Source organism: Crinia signifera, chromosome 9, assembly GCF_055691185.1.
Source record: "Crinia signifera chromosome 9, ASM5569118v1, whole genome shotgun sequence".
Classification (NCBI taxonomy): Eukaryota; Metazoa; Chordata; class Amphibia; order Anura; family Myobatrachidae; genus Crinia; species Crinia signifera.
In genome coordinates this window covers 79,559,204-79,581,376 of record NC_139225.1, presented here as the reverse complement: position 1 = coordinate 79,581,376, position 22,173 = coordinate 79,559,204, and the positions used below count along the sequence as shown (strand labels likewise).

The window sequence follows — 22,173 nt, the reverse complement described above, 5'->3', positions numbered from 1 at the left end:
AAATAAGAAGTAGATTCTGATTGGTTGCCCCCAAACTTCCCACATAATGGGCCTTATTCTGGTTGGTGCGGCCGGGCCGTACGCGTACGTCCCGGGGTTTTTTATGATCTGCGCATGCGTACATTCGCTAATGCGCAGGCGCGAACACTCCACAACGCTTACGGACGGGTCTCAACGTGCGAAAAAACCTATACGCGAGTGTACGGGCATTGGGGGCGGCATAGGGGCGTGATGAGGGGAGCGGCCGAAATAATGAGGGAAAATGGGCGTAAATATGGGTGTACACGGGGGTGTGCACCAAAAATGATCGGTGCTACTACCGCACGATCGACTAAAGCACCGTTCATTTCGGACACAAAACAGGCGGCCGCCAACCGCCATCTCAAACCACCCCTACAGATACCGCATGCCAGCGTGCGCCTGGATTTGCTAATTTACGCTGATTACTACCAAACACATACACCTGAATGTAATAACCAATGCTGCAGTCTATTAAGTCCAAACCATGATTTCACTACCTGCAAGCCACACACAGCACTCAAACACATTGGAAGCTTATCTTTCTATACTTCTCTACATTTAAAGGTTTGTTTAATTTAAGGTAAGAATCTTTGTAAGACCTGCTTATATATGCTAAGGTAGGTATTTGTTAAACAGTTATACACATTCACTACGTGCTTTCATAGACTTTACACAGTAGCACACTCAATCTACACAAGTCGACATGTGTCAACGTGTTCACTCTAATACAAACATAGGTTTTGTATTTAGGATACAATAACATAAACCACATCTAACACCTACAAAGGATGTTTCAGCAATGTTTTAAGCCCATGGCCACTATTTTGCACATTAATTAATTCAATCAATTAATTAATTTTCATAATTATAGTTGAAAGGCAAGATTTGCAGGTCCATATATGTGAAGGGTATGTCAGCTTACACGGACGTACGCTCACTCTCACGAGCGGTGACATAAGCTGACTTTTCTATTGAAAACAATAGGGACCCGTCCGTGCAAGCTGGCGTACGCTCAGATAGCCGCAAGAAGTCGGTGGGAAGACGGACGAGAGACGTCCATAAACGGTGGTGTACGCTCAATTGTACGCCAGTTGTCGGAGTGTAAGGGCTGGCCCGTCCGTGTACGTTGGCGTACGCACAATTGTACGCCACTCCCCTTTGACGTTGTTTCTGGCCGTACGTATGCGGCTGACTTGTGGGTGGACTTAACCCCAACGGCCGCGTACGGATAGCGTACGTTAATAGCGAACGTACGCACGTTTGGCCGCTCCGATCAGAATAACCTCCAATGTCTGGCATGCCCTTAAGTTGGTACCATAATGCCAGTGATGTGGACCAATGAAATAGAGATTTCATTGGTCCACATCACTGGCATTATAATACTATTGCAACGCTGAAATATTGAGTTATATGCTAAAGTTTCTTAAGCAAGTGCTTTGTTGTTTTGTTGGTGTGTAACATAATTTCTAATGAAAGTTTATTTAAAATTCATTTTTACTACATTGGTTATTGTATTTTTCCAATAAACAAGTAATTGCATATGATATAGAATTAAACAAGAAGGCTTACCGTTTTATAGTAACACGCTATTTCGGTTGGACCAACAGAGCAACTATTGTTGAGCTGCTACATGGTTGTCATGCCAAAGCAAGATCTGATTCTATTGAACAAGGAATAGATTTGAGTGGTTAAGCAAAAAATGATGTCAGACACCAGCCTGTCATTGCTTTGTGTGATGTCATTGTTTTAACCAAGAAGCGTAGCATAACCATACAGCAAGTGGATCGATGAAATGTATTCACTTTCAACTGCCCAAATTACTGGTTGTTTATCAGATATGTCATACTGTGTGCCCAGATTGCACCATGAAAGAGCACAATACAACAAATACAATATATTTCTAGAAAAAAATAAGGCACATTGAGATCCTATTAACTAGCATACATTAAGAAATATATGCAAAGGGGTGTAGCCATGCCTTGTAAATGATTGCCGCATTTAAGAAGCCAGTATCCCCGCCTCTGACTTTTTTTTTAAAAGCGGCATTAGTTTACATGCCAATGGCTTTGACATTTTAAATGATTGCTGCTTTAATGAAGCCCAGGTTCGGCCGGCATGCCACACACGTATCGCTCCATGTGTAGACACCCCAGCGATGGTGATCTGCGATTCAGTGTATGCAGTATAAATCTAGTCATCGCCAGTGTTCTCTTACCAGAGAACATTGGCCTTGCCTGGTCGCTCAGCACAAATAGCTGGTGCATCGCTGTATGCTGAGCGATCTGTGCTAAGCAGTATCGCTCAGCACGGAGGCTCAGTCGCCCCGTCTGTATGGGGCATAAGGCTTGTGTTGGATATAAATGCATTATGTCACAGATCTTTGAATAAAGGGAAACTGCAACTCTGTTTTTCTGTAAAGTAAATCAAAAACGCGTAGGTACCGATGCCAAGAGGTGGAGGAGCCTGGCTATTAGTCCTGGTTTCCTGCCTGCCCTGGGAAACAAGTAGCTTAAGCATGTAAGTGCGGAAGTTGCTTGTTTTTTCCATCTCTTAGTAGAGTAGAACAGAGGGAGACTGGGTGACATCACCACTGCATGGCAGAACTCTTTCACTGCCACATGGACAAGAAAAGGGAGCACATTGCCAGTTCACCTGATCTTAAAGGGGTTAAGTGAGTCCTGTTTTAGTCCCTTGAGCATTTTCTTTATTCTCTCACTTCCTTCCATTTTTTGTCCTGTCTTAGGGGGAAAAACGGATGTGCAGAATCCCAGCCAGGACATCCTTAGCTTGCACATAAAACCTATGTCATCCTTTGCACATTTACTTATTCATTATATGAGACTAGGGGCTAGATTTAATGCTGCCCAGGACACTGGCCCTAGGTCTAGATTTACTATACAGCATTTCTCAGAACTGATGCTTCTTTAGTAGTTTCACCCACTATTCATTAACATACCCGCTGGTTTTATATTGGATATAATTACCCGTTTAAATGCAGCGGTCAAAACTACTGAACATGCAGCAACTTTATAAAGTGCAGATTGGTAAATTTAGCCACAGATTGTTAATTAATTTATTAATGGGAACACTTATTACATAACAGTAAATTTAGGACAGATTCAATTAATATGGGAGAGGAGGAAGGGATTTTAAGTAGTTGTACCAAGCACCGGCAGCTGCATTCCCAGGGCTGCTGCGCCGGCCAAGCAGTGAAGGGGAGGGATACATAGGTATATATGTGTGTATATATATATATATATGTGTGTGTGTATATATATATATATATATATATATATATATATAAATGTTATCATGTTTGTAATACATGCAATGGATCAATCTTCTGGGTATCGCCGACCATTATACATTGTTAAGCCCACCCCTTTGACTCCTATTGGCTAGTTTTACAGCAGTCCTGGAGGTGGGTTTAATAGTGCATAATGGTTTATGCTAGGGATGGCCATCGTTGCCTTTGCCATCGATGGTGGCCCCGTGGCCTGCCCAGTACAAGGAATGGTCTTGTTGGGCGATGATGCAATTTGAGCACAATCCTGTAGGGGCGGGAGTGGCCACAATGACAAGATCATGCACCTACGCCACAACACGCACCCCAACAAAGCCAGACAGACTACCCAAGTACGGCCAAATTATTGAAGATTTTGTGATAATAAAGAAATCTTAAGCAGACTTTTTCCCTATAAATATGCGCAGTCCTTCTTTTGGACAGCTGCAGGTCAGACATCCGCTGGTATGAGGAATTGTTGTTATTTTAACCATTGTGGTGCAAAAGTCAGATCCTGTTAGATAAGAGTGTTAATGAATAAAGCCCAGTGCATGTCCATGAAAAGGTCACTGTGCAAACACTGGGCGCTGTCACACATCATTGTAGCTGCGCACTGCTGACTGACCAATGTATAATCCTGACAGATTCCTAACCCAACAACCCATTCTCTGACAGGGGCATGCCGCACATTGCAGACACTCACTGCCTGCAGATGAAACTGTAAGCATTCCATTCCTTGTTCTCTGCATTGGCACCAGATAAAAGAAGACCTTATCATGTAGTATTTCTACATTTAAAAGTATGCCATGCATACATTATACATTATAGTGTTATTTTAATATCAGGCCAATAGACCAAATTACCTTTCACGTTATCTACATGATTTTTATGATATTAAACTTCTCCCTGTCTGACTCTCTCTTGACATTACAAGAACTTGTTTGGTATCATTATATTGTTTGTTTCATGTGTTCCTGTGAAAAGTGGATGAAGAGTACTAATATACTTTTATTTTACTAATCTATGATCACCCATTTTCCCACACAGATCACAGTGACCTATATGTGCATAACAGATTTGATAAAATATAATGTGACCTCTCAGGTCAAATAAATATATCATACTACTACTACTGCTACCAGTGGCGTAGCTACGTTTTGGGCGTCCCCCCCCCCGCCGTTGGGGGGGGCGCCCCCCCTCGCCGCCGCCCCGCCAAGCACCCCTGCCCTGCCGCCACGCCGCCTATGCAAACCCCCCTCCCCAATTCCCCACAGCCTTACCTATCGCGCTGGTCCCGGCGGCTCCGTTCTTCTGCTGAGGACCACCACAAAATGGCCCCATACAGCAGACAGTTTCAGAGAACTGTGTGCTATATGGGGGCGGCCATTTTGTGGGGGGGTTAACTATAGCACCGCAGCCCCCGGTGCCCCCACATGCACAGCGCCCCCCCGCAGTGGCGGGGGCTGCGGTGCTATAGTTACGCCGCTGACTGCTACTATTGCTGCTACTGCTACTTCTACTACTACTACTACTACTACTACTACTACTACTACTATTACTAATTGTATTTATATAGTGCTCTTTTTCCAATAGGACTCAAGGCACTTGCAACAATTATCAGTACAGAAATCCTAAATTTTCATCCTGGCTCCTAGATTTAAAAATAAATTGTGGAGCCCTGGTCTAGTGTGTATGATGCGTACCTGCAATATCCTACCCCTAAATGACAGACTGGATGGACCATGTGCTTCAATCTGACATTAAATTCTATGTTTCTATACTTAATCTTGCATTCATGGTTTCATTGTTTTGGTTATTTCAGCGTGACTAATTTTCAAGAGCCCCAAATTTCTATACACCGGTCATAACTTTTAATATTGGTATTTAGAATGAGTATATTTAGCAGTCAGCCATAAATATATTTAAAATAGATTGAAAATTATTATCCTGGATATATGGTAGGAAAAATGGATCCTGTCAAAAAAGTTAAACATAATAAACGGTACTTGTTTCCTATCTGGGCGCCCATCGCGGGCATCGCGGGTACATCGCATGTCATTATAATGACATGCGATGCGACCGACGCGATGCCCGCGATTTTCCCATAGAGAACAATGTTAAATGCCTCAATTTACCCGCGATGACCGCGATTTACCATAGGAAACAATGTTAAATGGATCAATTTCCCCAAATTATCATAGGGAACAATGGGAAATGTGGCAAAAACACCCCTGAACATAAAAATGTCCCCCCAAAAGTAGTTGACGCCACCCCGCCATCAACGTGAACCCGAAGCCTGGCGAGCGCAGCGAGCCCGCGAGGGGCGGCGGTACGCGTCCTCCGACCTTTTCATGCCCTACTATCCACTAGGGCGTGGAATGAGAATAGAATAGTGTGGCGAGCGCAGCGAGGCGAGGGGACGCGGATACCTTCACAGTTATACGCGTCCCCTCGCGGGCTTCCCAGGTGTCAAGCCCGCGAAGGGACGCGTTTACCTGTGAAGGTATCCGCGTCCCCTCGCGGGGCTCGCTGTGCTCGCCACGCTTCGGGCTCGGTGGCTCGCTGCGCTCGCCACACTATTCTATTCTCACTCCACGCCCTAGTGGATAGTAGGGCATGAAAAGGTCGGAGGACGCGTACCGCCGCCCCTCGCGGGCTCGCTGCGCTCGCCACGCTTCGGGTTCACGTTGATGGCGGGGTGGCGTCAACTACTTTTGGGGGGACATTTTTATGTTCAGGGGTGTTTTTGCCACATTTCCCATTGTTCCCTATGATAATTTGGGGAAATTGATCCATTTAACATTGTTTCCTATGGTAAATCGCGGTCATCGCGGGTAAATTGAGGCATTTAACATTGTTCTCTATGGGAAAATCGCGGGCATCGCGTCTGGCCCATCTCACCCGTTTTTTTATCGGCCGCGATGGCCACGATTTTACCCCCGATGCCCGCGATTAAAATCATGGGCGCCCAGATAGGAAACAAGTACCTAATAAACAAATGTTTCTGCAATATTTGGAAAAGCTTATAAAAAAGTAATAAAAAACTATGATCTTATGAAAAATAAACAAATACAGTATGCTCTATAGTACAGCAACAACCATTTGCTCTATATCCCAATCAGTGCTAATCACTTAAGCCCCGTACACATGGTGGAGATATATTTCTCAGCCATATATTGCTAGCAATATATGGCTGAGCAATATATTGCTCAGTTATTCCTTTTCATCAGCGACCAGAGATGGTCGATGATGAAAGGGAACCTCTGTCCATGTCCTGACCAGGGTAGAACATGGGCAGAACAGAATATGGTCATTAGGTCTACAGCAACTGGGTCGACACCATTAGGTTGGCAAGCAGCAAGGTCGACATGGGTTTAGATCGACATGGGTCAAGGTCTACATGGGTCTAGGTCGACAGGTCACTAGGTCGACACAAGCATTAGGTCGACATGGGCAATGCCGACAGTCAAAAGGTCGACATGGGGTTTTTCACTGTTTTTTGAGCCATCATGTGCCGACAGGCGGTATTTCATGCCCTACCATCCACAAGGGCATGGTGGGAGAATAAAATAGTGTGCCCGAAGTATTGCGAGCGAAGCAAGAGATGCGAGGGGATGCAGTGCACTTCAAACTGTGTCTATGTTAACTGTGTTGACATTCGGGTAAAAAAAAAAGTGAAAACCCCCATGTCGACCTTTTGACTGTCGACCTTGCCCATGTCGATCTAATGCTTGTGTTGACCCACTGGCCTTTCGGGAATATAGTATCAAAAACACACAGGTTGCCCTTAAAACTTAACCTGTTTTCACATGAAAAAAATTATTTTATTTTTAAAGGAGAGCTAATTGGATACCTGTAAAAAAATATATCGGGGGGAAAAAAATCACAGTTTCATTGCATGCAATTGGAAGCCCCCTGTGTTTAGCTACAAAAGAAAGCATTGCTGCAACAACAGTATATGATTTTGTGTAAGTCTAAAAGAATATTAAATATGTTTTTTGGGGGGAATTGATCGCTTGGGGGGATTGATTCAATTACTGCAGTTTGCCGACATCATGAAATTTGTTTTACCTGCCATGAAGCAGGAGAAACGAAGTTTGTGATGAGTGCGATCAAGAAAACACATGGATTCAGGAGTTTATCCCGGATACAGTATTTTTTCAACCTGCGGGAGATAAGCCCACAACTGTTGAGAAAGTAGGCAAGTTTGAGAGTAAATTGCTCCGATTTTGAATTTGCATTATTGCCTGTCTTGTTTTCCATTCTCCTGCAAGTCTAGAAATGTCCTGCTAAGTATTCCTCATCACACTGAATAAGAGTGTCCTTCCCTCCCAATTATCATACAGGAAAAAATGATTCTATGTAAAGCAGCTATTGATTGTGAATGTATTACATAAGCTTTTAGCATCTTTGTGAGATGATTAATGTTTTTTCTCGGTTTTCTTAACACTGTTTTGAAATGGATCACTGTCGGCAATATTTTGACATGTCTTTGCCCGGACATGTCTGCACCGCTGCATGTGTGCTTTTCTCTTCAGTAATTAAATTCAAGAAGTGATAGGATTGATAAGAAGAGAATGTAGGAAGTTGAGATGATTTTAATTGCTGGGAGTATGTGAACATTGTTTATCAATATACGCCTGCGTGTTTCGGACACTGAAAATGGCAGGTGTCCACCCCCAAACGCCAACTTCCTGTCAGTGAAATTGCAAGCGGATTGCGAATGGATCCTTTCACTTTGTTTGTTGCTATTTTGGCTCCGGCATGCACGCTACGATCCGAATGCATGCGCAGTCATTTAGCAATCGAACAGAATGTGAATTTGCAAATCAGAGCTCTGAATCATTCCCTAAATCCGTATTCTCTAATGGTTCTGATGATACATAGAATAAATACAGAGAAGAACATAATGGGTCTTCAAACTGTGGCCCTCCAGATGTTGTGAAACTACAAATCCCAGCATGCCTTGCCACAGTTTTAACACTCCCTTATAGCAAAACTGTGGCAAGGCATGCTGGGATTTGTAGTTTCACATCACCTGGAGGGCCACCATTTGAAGACCCATGGAGTACTACATATTGGAACTGGATGGTATACACCTCTAATGTGTGTGTCATGGGGCCTACACATGTAGCGATTCAGGGACATTTTCTAAGCGATCTCACGGATCTCACTAGATCGCTTAGAAAATGCCCCTTTATCGCTAAGTGTGTCAGGGCCATTGCGATAGCGATGTGCTGCCTTGCACGGCGATATCACCCGGTGATTAATATCAGCATGCTGGATATTAATCGGTCAGAGCCAGTGTTCTCACTGGTCCTGATTGCTCGGGACACAGCACCATAGGCGTAACTATAGCACCACAGCCCCCGCTGTCGCGGGGGGGGGGGCGCTGTGCATGTGGGGGCGCCGGGGGGCTGTGGTGCTATAGTTAGCCGCCTCCCGTCCACCCATCCTTCGCCCGCCCATTGCCCGCCAATCCGCCGCCCGCAGCCTTACCTGTCTTCAGTGGTGGTCATTCTTCTGCTAGTGAGACGGACCACAATAAAATGTCCGCCCCATATAGCAGACAGTTCTTTGAAACTGTCTGCTGTATGGGGGTGGACATTTTGTGTTGGTCCCTCTCCATAGCAGAAGAATGAAGCCAGCAAGGGAGCTGGGACCAGCAAGACAGGTAAGGCTGCGGACGGGGGATGGGGGTGCGGCGGGGGGGGGGGGGGGGGGCGCCCAACTCATAGTTAAGCCACTGCACAGCACTGATACATCGCTGTGCTGAGCACATCGCTCAGCACGCTTCAGCATCTTCTCATGTGTAGGCTCCTTAACTTTACTTAAATTATTACTGAGGACTAATGGGGCCTACACACATAGCGAATGTGCAGAGCAATCTGAGCGATGTTAGATCGCTCAGCATACATCGCTGCTCAGCACGCACACACAGCGATGTGTAGCACTGTGTGCTGAGCGAGCTATCAGTGCCAGTGTTCTCTGGGTGGGAGAACACTGGCGATGGGTAGATTTATGCTCCTTTCTCAGTCTTTATTCTACCAGCGATAATGTCGCACACTGCTATTGCTGGCCCTACACACACAGCGATGTAGGATCATTTTCTAAGCGAAAAAATGTGTCTAGGCCTCATTTGTCATTCACCTTTATCTATAAGTATGTGGCAGCATACCATTCTCCCATTTGTTTCATAATGGTTTCTTTAGTGCTTGCTCTAAGCTTCCAGAACCACACTCACATATCGGATAACACCATGAAGTGCAGACAGATAAATGGCCATACCATATTTACAGTGTCAAACTTAACCTATTGAATGTCTACCTAGACACTGTCAGGATGCATTTGGCAGGTTGACAGTAATAAGGTCAACATTCAGTAGATTGACCACTACTGGTCGACAGGTTACAGGTCGACATGAATAGGGTCTACATGCCTTAGGGCGACCTATCATATAGCTTTGTCAAAAGGTCGACACAAGCTATAGGTTTTAAATTTGAATTTGAGCGCTGAAATGGAAATAGTCAATGATATCAAGTGTAGAAAAGCAAGAAATAATTGAGGATGGGATACTGGTGGTGAAATGAGAATAAATAAAAATGAAAATAAATAAAAGTAAAAAATAAATATAAAAAGAAAAAAAAGTTTACATTTTTTTTAATAAATAATAATGTAAAAAACATATACTATTGATTGACATGATACCTGTGGAAAGAAAGAGGTTACAAATGTATACAGCTCCTTTGAGGAGAATTTGGGAACCGCAATATTCTACACTTTCCCTATCTACAGCTCTGCCGATATGGGACAGTCCCGGGCTTCAGCATGGGCAAGTAAGTTCTGGAGGTGGGGGGGGGGGCTTCTTTGGGGGGGTCCCCACTTCCTCAGGACCCCTACCATGCTGACCGGTCAGGGGAAGAATGCTTTGGCCAGGGGGACTTGTATGAAAGTCTCCCCCCAGCTGTGGCATTACCCTGCTGACTGGTTGGGCCCGGTGCTGGTTCTTGAAATACGGGGGACCCCTAGTCATTTTGTCTCCCGTATTTTAGGAACCAGGACTGGCCCTTGAGCCTGGTGCTGGTTTTATAAAATCAATCTATTTGTTTTGTGCCATGGTTTTATGAAACCAGGACCGGTTCTTTGAGCCCGGTGCTGGTTATGCTCAGGAGGGGGGACCTCATGCCATATTTTTTGTTTTTACATTTGACCTTAAACACATTTTTTACACAGAACTATGCACAGATCTACAATGATCTGTGCATGTTTCTGTCAAAATCAACTGTCAGATCCTGGTCTATTTGTTTTGTGATTTTTAGTAATGTTTACCAAAAATCGCATCCCATTAAATTGGCGATTTGTATACTTTATAATGGGAAAACATCTGTATGTGGATTCAAGTGTGACTAAAAATTGTCCCTTCAGAATGTGCAAATTCGCGACAAAAAAGTGTGATTTTTTTTTTCCGTCCTATAAAATTTTCGATATTTGGAAAAAGTGCAAAAACTTTTTGCCGATAATATCGCAAAAGTGACAATATCGGACCTCATTAAATCTCGCCCAGTATGTTGCTTTCATGAAATAAAAATAGTAATATTTTGAGAATATCCCATGTAAATGAAGAATTCCTCTAACAAGTATATATTATTTAAGTAAATATATTCACTTTAAATGTAGGCTTTATTACATTATCACCGTGATTTATGTTCCTGTTAATGCATTATACATATCAATGTTTGCCATGAAATGCATACAAGCAATTTACAGCCACAGATAAAGTGAAATGAGAAGGTAATTGTGTCTTCAGCGCTCTGAAATCAATACCTAGTTACTTAATCTGCCCATTACACAAATTGATAGAGATGTCCATCTGTCAATAGGTACTGGCAGAAAACCGGCTGTGTGTGGTCATCGACCGGCTACACTACCTGGGCCCTATCTTGCTGTGAATGAGTTGCTTTAGTTTATCAGACTGGCTATAGTACACCATGTTCTCCCATCCATTAGTTATAATCTCAACAGGTACCAAAAAAATGTATAAATGAAATATAATTTATAACTATTAATCATGCTCCAGCCTGTACTACGTTAATGCTGTTAACAATTAGTTTATTTACTTTTGTAGCTATGAATAGTTTTTATAGTGGCAAAACTTACATTTTTTTCTATATTTGTACCTAATCTCCCATTTTATCACCTTTGCAGATATGTTCTTTGGGGGGTATTCAATGTATCCCATTATGTCTGATTTTCGGATATAAAGGGATTGGAATATTCAATCCCGGTTGTTTTCTCCTGATTCATGCCTGCAGATTCGGATCTTTGGAAAGATGAATCTGTTTTTGTGGAAACAAATGCTAAATTTTCGTATTTGCAGCCATTTCTGTGGGAAAAAAAGTGCATATGTGGATTCATGTCTTTTCCAATTTTTGGATTGTTTTTGAAAATTGGAAAAAGAAAAACATGATTGAAAAGATGGTATGCAAATTCCATCTATTCTGTGCGGATACGGGCGCTAATGGAAAGATTGAATATGCATTTATGTGAATTTTTGCCTACAGTACAGTATATGTTGGATGCAATAGATTTGTGAGAAAACCAAGAACCACAAGCACAGTTAAAGCTGCTGTATAATGGAGTGTGTAAGGCTCCCTGTATTAAATACAGTATATGAAAAAGGAAAAAAGGTATACAGCGCTAGGATTTGACTGAATAAATACTAACACAATTTACCAATTAAATGCATTTATTACATATTATAACATACATGACAATTGCAAAAGGGGAATAAAAAATGAAAAAAAAATGATAAGAAAAAAGTTTTTAAAAGAAAGTATTTGCTAGCATAATTGCTACAGTGCGTAAATGAATATAGCAGCAGTTCATGTGCACCAAAATTGATTGTATAATTACCAGAGATGGAATTTGGTTTAGACGTCTCCTATGTTTGGAGGAGGTTGAGAAATAGTCCCGGAGATTGCCCAGCATAAGGATCCAAATTTACTCAGTGAAGAGAGGCAGAGGTTGCGGGTTGGATAATATAGGTATACCTGGCTTTATCACTGCATGCAAGGCTGAGGTTGTGGAATCCTATAAACGAAAGAAGCCGGTCCAGATGGTCTGGTATGGTGGAGTGCAATCTGGAGCTCATAGAAGCTCAACGCTTTTTGACATGTTAACACGTCTTGCTCCTGATGAAGACGTGTTAACACTGACCATAAGGACATTTGAATACTAATTTACTTAATTTTTATGCATTTTGTAATAAGAAACTTTTGGCTTAGGGATGCCATGAATAATGTTGATGCTATAGTGTGCTGTGATTCAAAAAAGTTTGGTAACCACAGTATATGAATAAGACTGATGAGAGTGCACTGGGAGGAGATGAAAATAAAAAATAAACCGTTGCTTTCTCTAGCTTTCATGAAAGTGTCTGCTTCACAGAGTTCAATGAAGTCCATTACCTATAGTAAACATTATTATATTCATACTGCATCTAAATATATTTTCTTTGGATATATTCAATGGGAATTTACTATGAAATGAGGGCACCCAGCGCAGTTACGCAGTTGTATGCTGTCGATGAAGTGCCGGTCTATTGCTATCAGTGTTACTTGCTCGGGTGCCTTCTCTGTGAGGACGAATCCTCCAACATATATAATCCACAAATGAGCATCACTCCGGGTCTTAAGGTGAAAAAGTAACTTTAGGTGTTCATTATCCAGGAGTGACCCTCATTTATGCATTATATATGTTGGAGGATTCATATATCTATCAATGAACTGTGGCACTCCAACGGACTTCCAAATGAATAGAAAACAGAAAATGTGCAATATGATCCGGTTTCAAACATGTTTGTGATGTAATTTCTTCTGCTATGTAACTAGATTTTTCAGTTTGAATCATTGCAAATAATTTGCTGGTGGTAAACTCAGGTAGAGCAATCCGTAGTTCTGGTAATCTTTTCTTGGATGGCAAGGTGCTGAATTTCTTTTTAACTAATTATTTGCTCTATACTTATTTATTGTCATTTAGCAGCCAGTAAGAATGATGTCTATCTCATTAACCTTAAATCTGTCTTTTTTATTTTTTTCAGCTTTCGTCTATAACATTGGCTCCTGACAGTGATGAGATGTGGTGAAAGGCAGGACAGCGAGCAATGGAAGTTATAAATGGCGATTTAAACAACCACTCTGATGTAATCCTCAATGGGTACATGAACAAAAGTTTTCAGGTTTGCCCCAAGGAGAATAACACAGACAATATGGCAATTTGTGAACTTGATCACTGTGAAGTGGGTGGGGTTTCCACCCAGCTTGAGATGGAACATAACACACATAGATATGAAAAGAAAGCTAAGGGAACCCGCATCTGGAGTTTTGTGAGTAGGCGGAGAGCAAACTCAGGACGTAGCAAGAGGCCACAGTCTATGATACTCACAAGCGAAATAAGTGAACCCAAGCCTAAGCTTTCTTTCATGGACAAAGTGAGATCTTTTAAAAGATTACGTTCTGCAACATTCTCCAAGAGTTCAGTAGTACAAAATACCAAACCAAAGGCCCAAAGTCAACTGCCAGAGGATATAGAACTTACTATTCCAAGTTCTTTGTTCAGAACAAGGAAATATGCTGATGGACAAAGACCATATAGACATTCCTATGCAGGTTACATTGATGACCTGGACTCCTCTTTTGAAGATGTAGAATTGAATATTAGCATTTCTGAATGTATGTCTACTGATAATAAGTGGTTAAGGGATATCAGTGTTGGAATGAATGGAAAATCTGAACTCATGGACAATGAAAGCATTGGTAGTAGTCGAAGACATGCACTTATGAGCACTAAGAGTTCAACTATTGCTGAAGGAGAACTCCAAAGAAGAGGCCTAAAAATTCCACCAGAACATCGCAGGGGCAGAAGTTCATATATGTGGAGCTATTTAAAAGGGATTTCACTTGCCAGCAAAGATAACTCAAGGGGGATTGATAAACTTCCACATAATGCATTCCAAAATATAGAGGACACAACAGAACATTCTTCCTCTGCTGCAGCAGAGGAAAGATTTGAGGACAGTGTTGATGCAGGTAAAACAGCTGATACTGGCAGTGGAGGAAAATCCAAAAACTTTGGTGGGGTCTTTAAGTTTTTTAGTAACATGGCAGTAGCAGCTAGAAAATGGAGAGGCTCTTCTAGGTCATCTACATCAGAGGATCAGGTTTCTCAATCAACTCCACGCACTCCCAGATTACAGAACTCCTCTCTCAAGGAACCTCTGGTCATTGAAAATGAGAACGCTTTGACTTTTCCTTCAGAACTCCCTCACTCACCCGATTCAGGCAGGTGGGAGAGTCATACCCGGGATAATATATTAGTTCAGGACATGTCACCACTTCCGGCAGAAAAAATTGAGACAGATGAACTAGTGCGCGAAGATGGACAAACAACTGATGATACAAAACACTTGGATAATACCTGTTGTATGGATGAAGTTCATAAAGATTCTTCACAAGCAATATTTGTATTGTCGCAGGCTGTGGAACACCGTAGCGCTGATAATTCTTATATGAGCTCAGATACTTCATCAGAAAATTCTCAAGAAGAAACTATAGATGAGTCACAGATGGACAGTGTTTTTGAGAGAAATCCTGAAAGTTCTTTTATGTCTCAATCAAGTATCCCTGAAACACAAGATGAGGATGTATTTGAATGCAGTGAAACTCATTTAAGTTTGTCAACAACTGCTTCATCTTGTGAAGAAGAGGTACTGTTTTATTAAAATACTTGTCAAACTGTGGTTTTAAAATGTTAGGCTATTTCAAAAGTATCTGTTCATCTATTAATTAACAAATCTATCTATCTATCTATCTATCTATCTATCTATTTTTACACCATTTACATCATGAAGAGCAGACAACTAGTATCTACCAAAAGTGGTCCATGGTCATGGGTGCCCATGGGTGTGAAAGCTAGCCTGTCTGGTCTGAACTCACAGAAGAGTTATCGTGTAGTACAAACGTCTGAAAAAGTGAATTTTGGCTATGATAGGTAGGTGTCAGAACACGCAGCCACAGATCAGTCAGAGTGCCCATGCTTACTCTGTCCACCACCGAATGTGCCTACAATGGGCATGTAATCATCAGAACTGGACCATGGAGCAATGGGAAGCCTTGTATATTTTATATATTATAAGTTTAGGCCTCCATGGCGTGGACTCGGATCTGGGGAATTTGGAGGCCAAGTCAACACCTTCATCTCTTTGTCATGTTCCTCACAACATTTCTAAACAATGTTTGCAGCGTAACAGGGTGCATTATCCTGTTGAAAAGGCGAGTGCCACTAGGGGATACTTGGTATATATAAGGTGCAAATGTTTCAGTTAGTGTATCATACTAACATACATATGCCCTATCCTGCATTTTATCCCTCCGCAGTTTACAAAAATTGGCATTAAGACTCCTGAAGATTTTCTAGGGGTCCTAGAAGTTTCACTACCATATTATTCAAGTGATGTCTAAGTAAAATTATTATGAAATACATCATTTAGATAGAGGTGGTTTTAATTAGATTTTTTTTTACTATGTGTGCACATACAGTAGCAGGGGTGTAACTCCCTGAGGCAATGGAGTCACCTGCCTCCAGGCTCCAAGCCCTAAAGGGGCACCTGTATATATAAAAGAGCACCTGTGTGGTTCCCAGTATGATCCAAGTGTGGCCACAGCTCTTCAAATGAAGCTATGCAGCGCTCTTGCTGCTGCAGGTTTAATTGGCTAAACCTATATTAGGGGCAAGGGTCCTAGAAGTTTTACTTACATAATATTCATGTGATGTCTAAGTAAAATTATTATTAAATACAACATGTAGATAGAGGTGGTTGCCCACACAGGTCTGAATCAGACACAACTGTTTGCAACTTTAATTCTCTGCAGTACAACATGGTTTTGCCATGGGTATTTTCTGACTCACTGGCATATTACAATGGCCTGTCAAAATGTGTATGTAAGTGGTAATCTTTAGTGTTATATATGTTTTTCCTAGAAATGAATTTTTTTTTTGACAGTGAACACTTTTAAAAAAACCAAAACCATAAAGTGTTCAGCTTTCATCTATAGTCAATGGATGTTTGTTACGCTGTAGACTGTGGGACCCATTGAAATCACTGAAGCAGAGTTAATGGTGATGGAACAGGTTCCTTATTATTTGGTAATTGATTGGCTATTGTTCTCCTAAATATTGTCTCATCCCACAAAATAGCTAACTCAGCAGGTAACGTGCACTTTAAAATCTCATCGATTGGAGAAATAGTTTGCAAATATTAGTCTTTACTAAACAATTGTCACTAAACTCTTATTGTAATCATCCCCATCTTCTAACATTTCTAACAGTACTGCATAGAGATAACACTAAAGTATACCGTTTGCAGTACAGCTCTGTTTTGTGTACATAGGATTTGATGATTGCCAAGCTACTGTACCGTCAGACTGTAAAATGAAAAACAATTTTCCATTATTCTCAATAACCATCCGGGGTAACCTGTAAAGCACCCGATGGTTCATTCATTTGATGGCTGTACTGGCAGAGAAAGGAATAATGTTCTCAGGACACAAACAGAATATCCGGCAATGATGGAGAAGTGATGTCCTGAAGGATCACAGTACAGGGATGTATTACTGTACAAAATTACTTTTTGATCAGTGTGCATCACAGGTTTTCAATTCATTGCAGCACATTGCCAATATTACATTGTTATTTTAAGTAAAGGGATAGGTGCCTCTAGGTCTGGAAATGTCTTTTGAAAATGACACCAACAGTCATTCTTACCATTTAATATAAAGGGTAGATATTCAGCACAGAAACACTCTAGAAAGTATTGTGGCATAGCGCCATCTGCTGGTCATTATCAATCCCAGCAATATCAGGGATTTGGCATGTATTTGGACTGTGTTGCAATCAATATCCAGACTGTAGATTGTGAGGTAATGAATAATGATTTCTTTTCAAGCCTAACAGATAAAATCTCAAATTGAAAATGCATGAATTTGAATTGAGAAATATTATGTTTGAATGAATTTAAAATGTGGCCTGGACAGTATAATATATATAATAAGACATTTTACTTTAACTCCTGGGTGGAATGTACTAAAAGCATTATTCCATCTCACCAGCAGCTGTCTCCTCTAAGCTTCAGGGTTTACAATCCGGCAGAATGCAGGGTGAAAACCCAAAGTGCTGGCAATGTGTGACTAACTCCTAAATTCAGGGCCGGCAACAGAAATCTTGGGGCCCCATACATTGATATCTCTGGGGTCCCCCTCCCTCAAGTAGTGGTGCGGGGTATAGAGTGGTATGGAGCAGCGAGGGTGGGTTGGAGCAGTGATGCAGAACAAGGAGGTGCGGGAGAGCAGGGAGAGCGTAATGATGCGGTGCAGGGTGTAAAGGTGGGAGTATTAGTGGCAAGAAGTCCTATATAAAGGCTTCTCTAGCGTAGATGTCCTTTGAACTCTCAGCTGCAGGGGCAAATACAGGATTTGCAGGGGGGGATCCTGAGAGGGGTGGAGCGAAGCATAGGATTTGAGACTATCAGTACCTGGGGACTGATTCAGACCTGTTTGCTTGGCTGCATATGTTTGCCGCTTAGCAAACAGGTAAACGCTGCACGCTCTCCCAGCACCTGAATCCCCTTGCTAACATGCAAGGGGATGTGAAACCAAACACATCCCCCTGCATGTGGCCAAACGAGTTCGGTCACGAATACAGCATGCACATTTCATATAAATCAATGGTGCTCACAGTTGTCCTATAAACCATGTATGTTGTGTGTTTGATGCTTTAAAAAAAAAAAAACCAATCATATACAAAGCCAAACCATGTTACAGCATCTCCATAGGGGAAGAAGGGTGGATTAATGCATCAATGTATAATAGTGTGGCAGGGAAGCGGCTGCCGCTGCAGCACCATAACAGTCCCCAGCTCACTCTCTGCCTCCATCGGAGAACCCAGGAGGAACCATGGAATGACACAATCAATGACTTCTCTGCTGGTGATGCTCTGCTGATAGGACAGGGGGAGGCCACTTACATGATACGGGCGATGACCTCAGTCTCTGCCTTCCCATATGTACAGCCACACAGCCTTCGTCCTGGCTGCCTATGCGCAGCATCGGGGCTGTATCACAGGCTGATGTGGAACTCCAGGGCTTCCCTAGCACCCTGTGGGACACAGCATTGCACATATCAAGTGACTGCTGCGCTGAGTGACAATTGTGAGGTGGCCGAAATACAAGGTATTAGAGTGGCCTGGGGGGGAACATGGCACCCTGTCCAGCACACCACTGAGTGTGTGTGTGGGATGGATGGTTCTCATCCGAGCAGCTGAGGGCCCCGACCACGGAGCCGAGTACAGTGCTGTGTGAGCGCAGGGGGGATTGAAAGACCTGGCTGCTGAGTGCGGGGCTGCCACTGCGCAGGATGGCTGGGGAGCTGAGCAGCCAGATGGCTGAGTGTGGCGATGAGCAGCTGGTTGCGTGGCTGAGTAAGGCGGCTGGGGAGCTGAGCAGCTGAATTGATGAGTGCGGCACTGACCGTGGGGAGTTGTGTGCTGGGCTGAGTGGCCAGGCAGCTGAGCGGGGTCCTGGCGGGGCCCATCTTATCTTCGGGGCCAGGGATAGCTGTCCCCCTTGACCCCCCCCCCCCTGTCGCCGGGCCTGCCTATCCGGCAGCTGAATTAGCCCAAATCCCCTTGATAAATTTGTATTGTACTATACATTATCTAGGTTAAAACAAATAAAGGAAACAAAAGAGTTTGAAATGGAGAACCCTGTGCAACAGTTTGCGCAGTATTCAATGCGATTGTGAGCGGCCGTCGAAGGGGATTATGTCCGGGATTGCAGAAAACCAGCGATCTTCACTGTTTAACTCCCGCGTCGGGTCGCCCAAACAGCGAGTCTCGCTGATTCTGCGGCAAAATGTGTCTTTATTCAGTGTGCGTTACTCCAAGTCTGCAACAGTGTTTTGTAAAGCTTTGTCAGTGTATCCCTGGATAATAATGTATCTTTCTACATGTAATATTGCTCCGGTCCTATATCCACTTGAGACCTCTAAATTATCTATGTTTGATGCTCACAACTAGATGCAGTTATATTGATGATTAATGTTTTATAAAGTTGGATATACATTTCCTGAGCACTGATCGATGCCGCATCTATTCAGTGATCACCTGCTCCCACAACTGTGACCCTACAGGGGCACAGCAACCCACAGGTAGGACAGTATCTAATTAGCTGGACTGTGCTGTTGTAATCAGGACAAATGGGAGGTGTCAGAGCACAAAGGGCCTTATTCTAGTTCATTCTTTATGACAGAATCCTTCTTAAATGGACAAAACCATGTGCACTGCAGGTGGGCTTTGGCCTCGTTTTACACTGCCCCTCACAGGGCTCACTGCGTTTGCCACGATTCGGGCACGTTGGCTCGCTGCGCTCGCCACACTTTATAAAATCAACTCCATGCCAATGTGGATAGTGGGGGTATGAACAGGTTGGAGGGATGCGTACCACGTACGCTCGCCACGCTTCAGGCTGACGTGGATAGTGGGGGTTTGAAATGGAGGCATTTGCCAGTATGTAATATGAAGCACTGGCAAATGCGTCCTTTATTGTGCATGAAACGCACATGCACACCGCACCCTCCCTTTGTGCATGAGACGCATGTGCCACTGAACCCCTAACCTCCTTGAAGCTGACACGGGCAGGGTTGCCTACCCTACCACACAAATTACTGAGACGCACAAGCATATGAGACGCTCGTGCGTCTCAGGCAGATGGAGCACCTCTCCGCCGGCGCTCGCATGATCGCTTTGTCGCTGGGGTTCATCTGAGCAGGGGATCTGGTGGTGCTGTGTGAGAGGCGCTCGCTAGGCTTGCCAGGGACTCCGGGAACAGAGCTGCAGCTCGCGGGGGCAGTATGGTGACTACGCTGCCTGACGGGGACACTATGCTGACAACGCAGGGCTGCCGCTGGGACACTACGCTAACTACGCTAGGCTGCCGTTGGGCTATGATGACAGTGTAGCGTACCCTTTCCTGTTCTGTGCTGTAAAGGGGTGCAACCCTGCGCTGTACAGGGGTGCTGCTGTACCTGCGCTGTACAGGGGTGCTGCTGTACCTGCGCTGTACAGGGGTGCTGCTGTACCGTGCTCTACAGGGGTGGTGCTGTCCTGTGTTATAAAGGGGTGCTCCTTTGCTGTAAAGGGGTGTATTCTGGTGTGCTGTAAAAATAAAGGGGCACTGCCTTATGTGCTGTTAAAATAAAGGTGCGTTTACCTGTGTGCTGTAAAAATAATAAAGGCGCTGCCCTGTGTGCTGAGTAAATCAAGAGGCACTGTAAAGGGCTGCTGCATTCTCGTGCTGTACAGGAGTGCTGCAGTCCAGGGTGCTGCTGTGGCATGCTGTCCAGGGGTGCATGCTATACAGGTGTGCTGTTAAGGGGTGCTGCCCTATGTGCTGAAAAAAATAAAGGGATGCTGTCTTGTGAAATGGAGAACAAAAATGTGGAGGAAAAAATAGTGAACCGCTTCCTAGGGCTAAAGCTGCTTCCACTAGTCATGACATTGACGATGACGACATTGATAGTGTTCCAAATATTAGAATAGGATTGTTGTTAACACACCTATTCTAATCTTTAGAGCACTATGTATGTCTGTTGTTATCTTTCTTTTTTAACCTCTATATTTCACTTCTGTCTCAATTCCCTCTATTAAATTATTAGGGAACTATTATACCAAGTGGCATAACTAGGGCTCCGCAGACCTAGCGTTGGCCGGGGGGGGGGGGGGGGGAGCGTACCACAGGGGCGCAGGGTTGTGGTGCAGTGAACTGTAGGAGGCAGGATGAATGTGGGGGGCTGTGGCTGCTCTCTGCCGCTTTCACTGTGCTGACACTCTGCTCCCCTGCACAGGCTGCTGCTGACAGCCGAGTGCGCGGCACTGCAGTAGTGAGCTGAGCTGCTGACGCCGGAAGCTGGCAGAATGGAGATAATGAAAAGCCTGGAGGAGCCAGCTCCGACAGAGTCTGCAGGTCCGGCAGGCAGTTGCGGGATCTGCCGCCTGTTTAAGCAGCAGGCCCCTGTAGCCGTGCGCCTCCATCTCTTTAACCTCCATCCAAGGTGAACCGCGGGCATACATTGGGAGGTGTGCGTACCTTCTGCGGTGCCGGGAAGAGGTGTCAATATGCGGCCTGGCAGTAGCTCAACTACCCTGGGTGTAGAGGCTGCATGTGCTATGAAGCCCCGGACTGCCCCATGGGACCAATAGCTGCTCCCTCTGCACCCAGTCAAGTACACAATGGAGACAGCCGAGCAATGGCCAGCCCCCGTGACATGCAGAGGAGCACAGAGTGGCCCACAGACTGAGAGACTCCGTCGCACCCTCTCTGTGGCCATGGCTATGTGGAGTCTCTCACAGGGTGAACAGTGTGAGGGACTCCAATGTTGCATGCAATAAAAATGAAAATACCCAGAGGCGCCATTTGGGTAAATAGTAAGTACAAAAAGCAGTAGTGTATATGGTACTCATCTTATATATATTGTGTACTGCACAAAGTCACTCATCACAAATAACTATCATATAACTATATGTTCATATACCATGTAAAATATAGTATCTAGATACAATATTAGCAATGACATGTCAAACATAAAACTAAACCCAAAACAAACCTACCTCAAAACCCCCCGCCCTGTATAACCTACCCCCAACTTAGGCATACCTGGAGCCCCTAGAACAAGTACCCCTACCCCACTAACTACACTAAGATACAAATTACCCTTACCTTCCCATTAAACTTTAGGAGGCAGTAAATTAGTGGTTTCAGCCAG

General features: G+C 43.7%; 1 protein-coding gene and 1 long non-coding RNA gene across 5 annotated transcripts in view; one reads left to right on the top strand and one right to left on the bottom strand.

The window, feature by feature from the left end:
* The window catches only part of ARHGEF9 (Cdc42 guanine nucleotide exchange factor 9), a 405,711-nt gene that overhangs the window by 43,583 nt on the left and 339,955 nt on the right, over positions 1-22,173 (top strand). For both annotated transcript variants that reach the window (XM_083159288.1, XM_083159287.1), the window contains exon 2: positions 13,401-15,065. In XM_083159288.1, the coding sequence (XP_083015414.1) occupies positions 13,464-15,065 (1,602 nt within the window). In that variant the 5' untranslated portion in view covers positions 13,401-13,463. The remainder of the gene's footprint in view (positions 1-13,400; positions 15,066-22,173) is intronic.
* Positions 1-22,173, bottom strand: part of LOC146035701 (uncharacterized) — a 44,134-nt gene that overhangs the window by 3,370 nt on the left and 18,591 nt on the right. For 2 of the 3 annotated variants that reach the window (XR_014460703.1, XR_014460704.1), the window contains exons 2-3: positions 14,777-14,982; positions 1,591-1,681 (exon numbers count right to left, since the gene is read on the bottom strand). This is a non-coding gene — a long non-coding RNA (uncharacterized LOC146035701). The remainder of the gene's footprint in view (positions 1-1,590; positions 1,682-14,776; positions 14,983-22,173) is intronic. The other variant, XR_014460705.1, reaches the window with a different exon arrangement.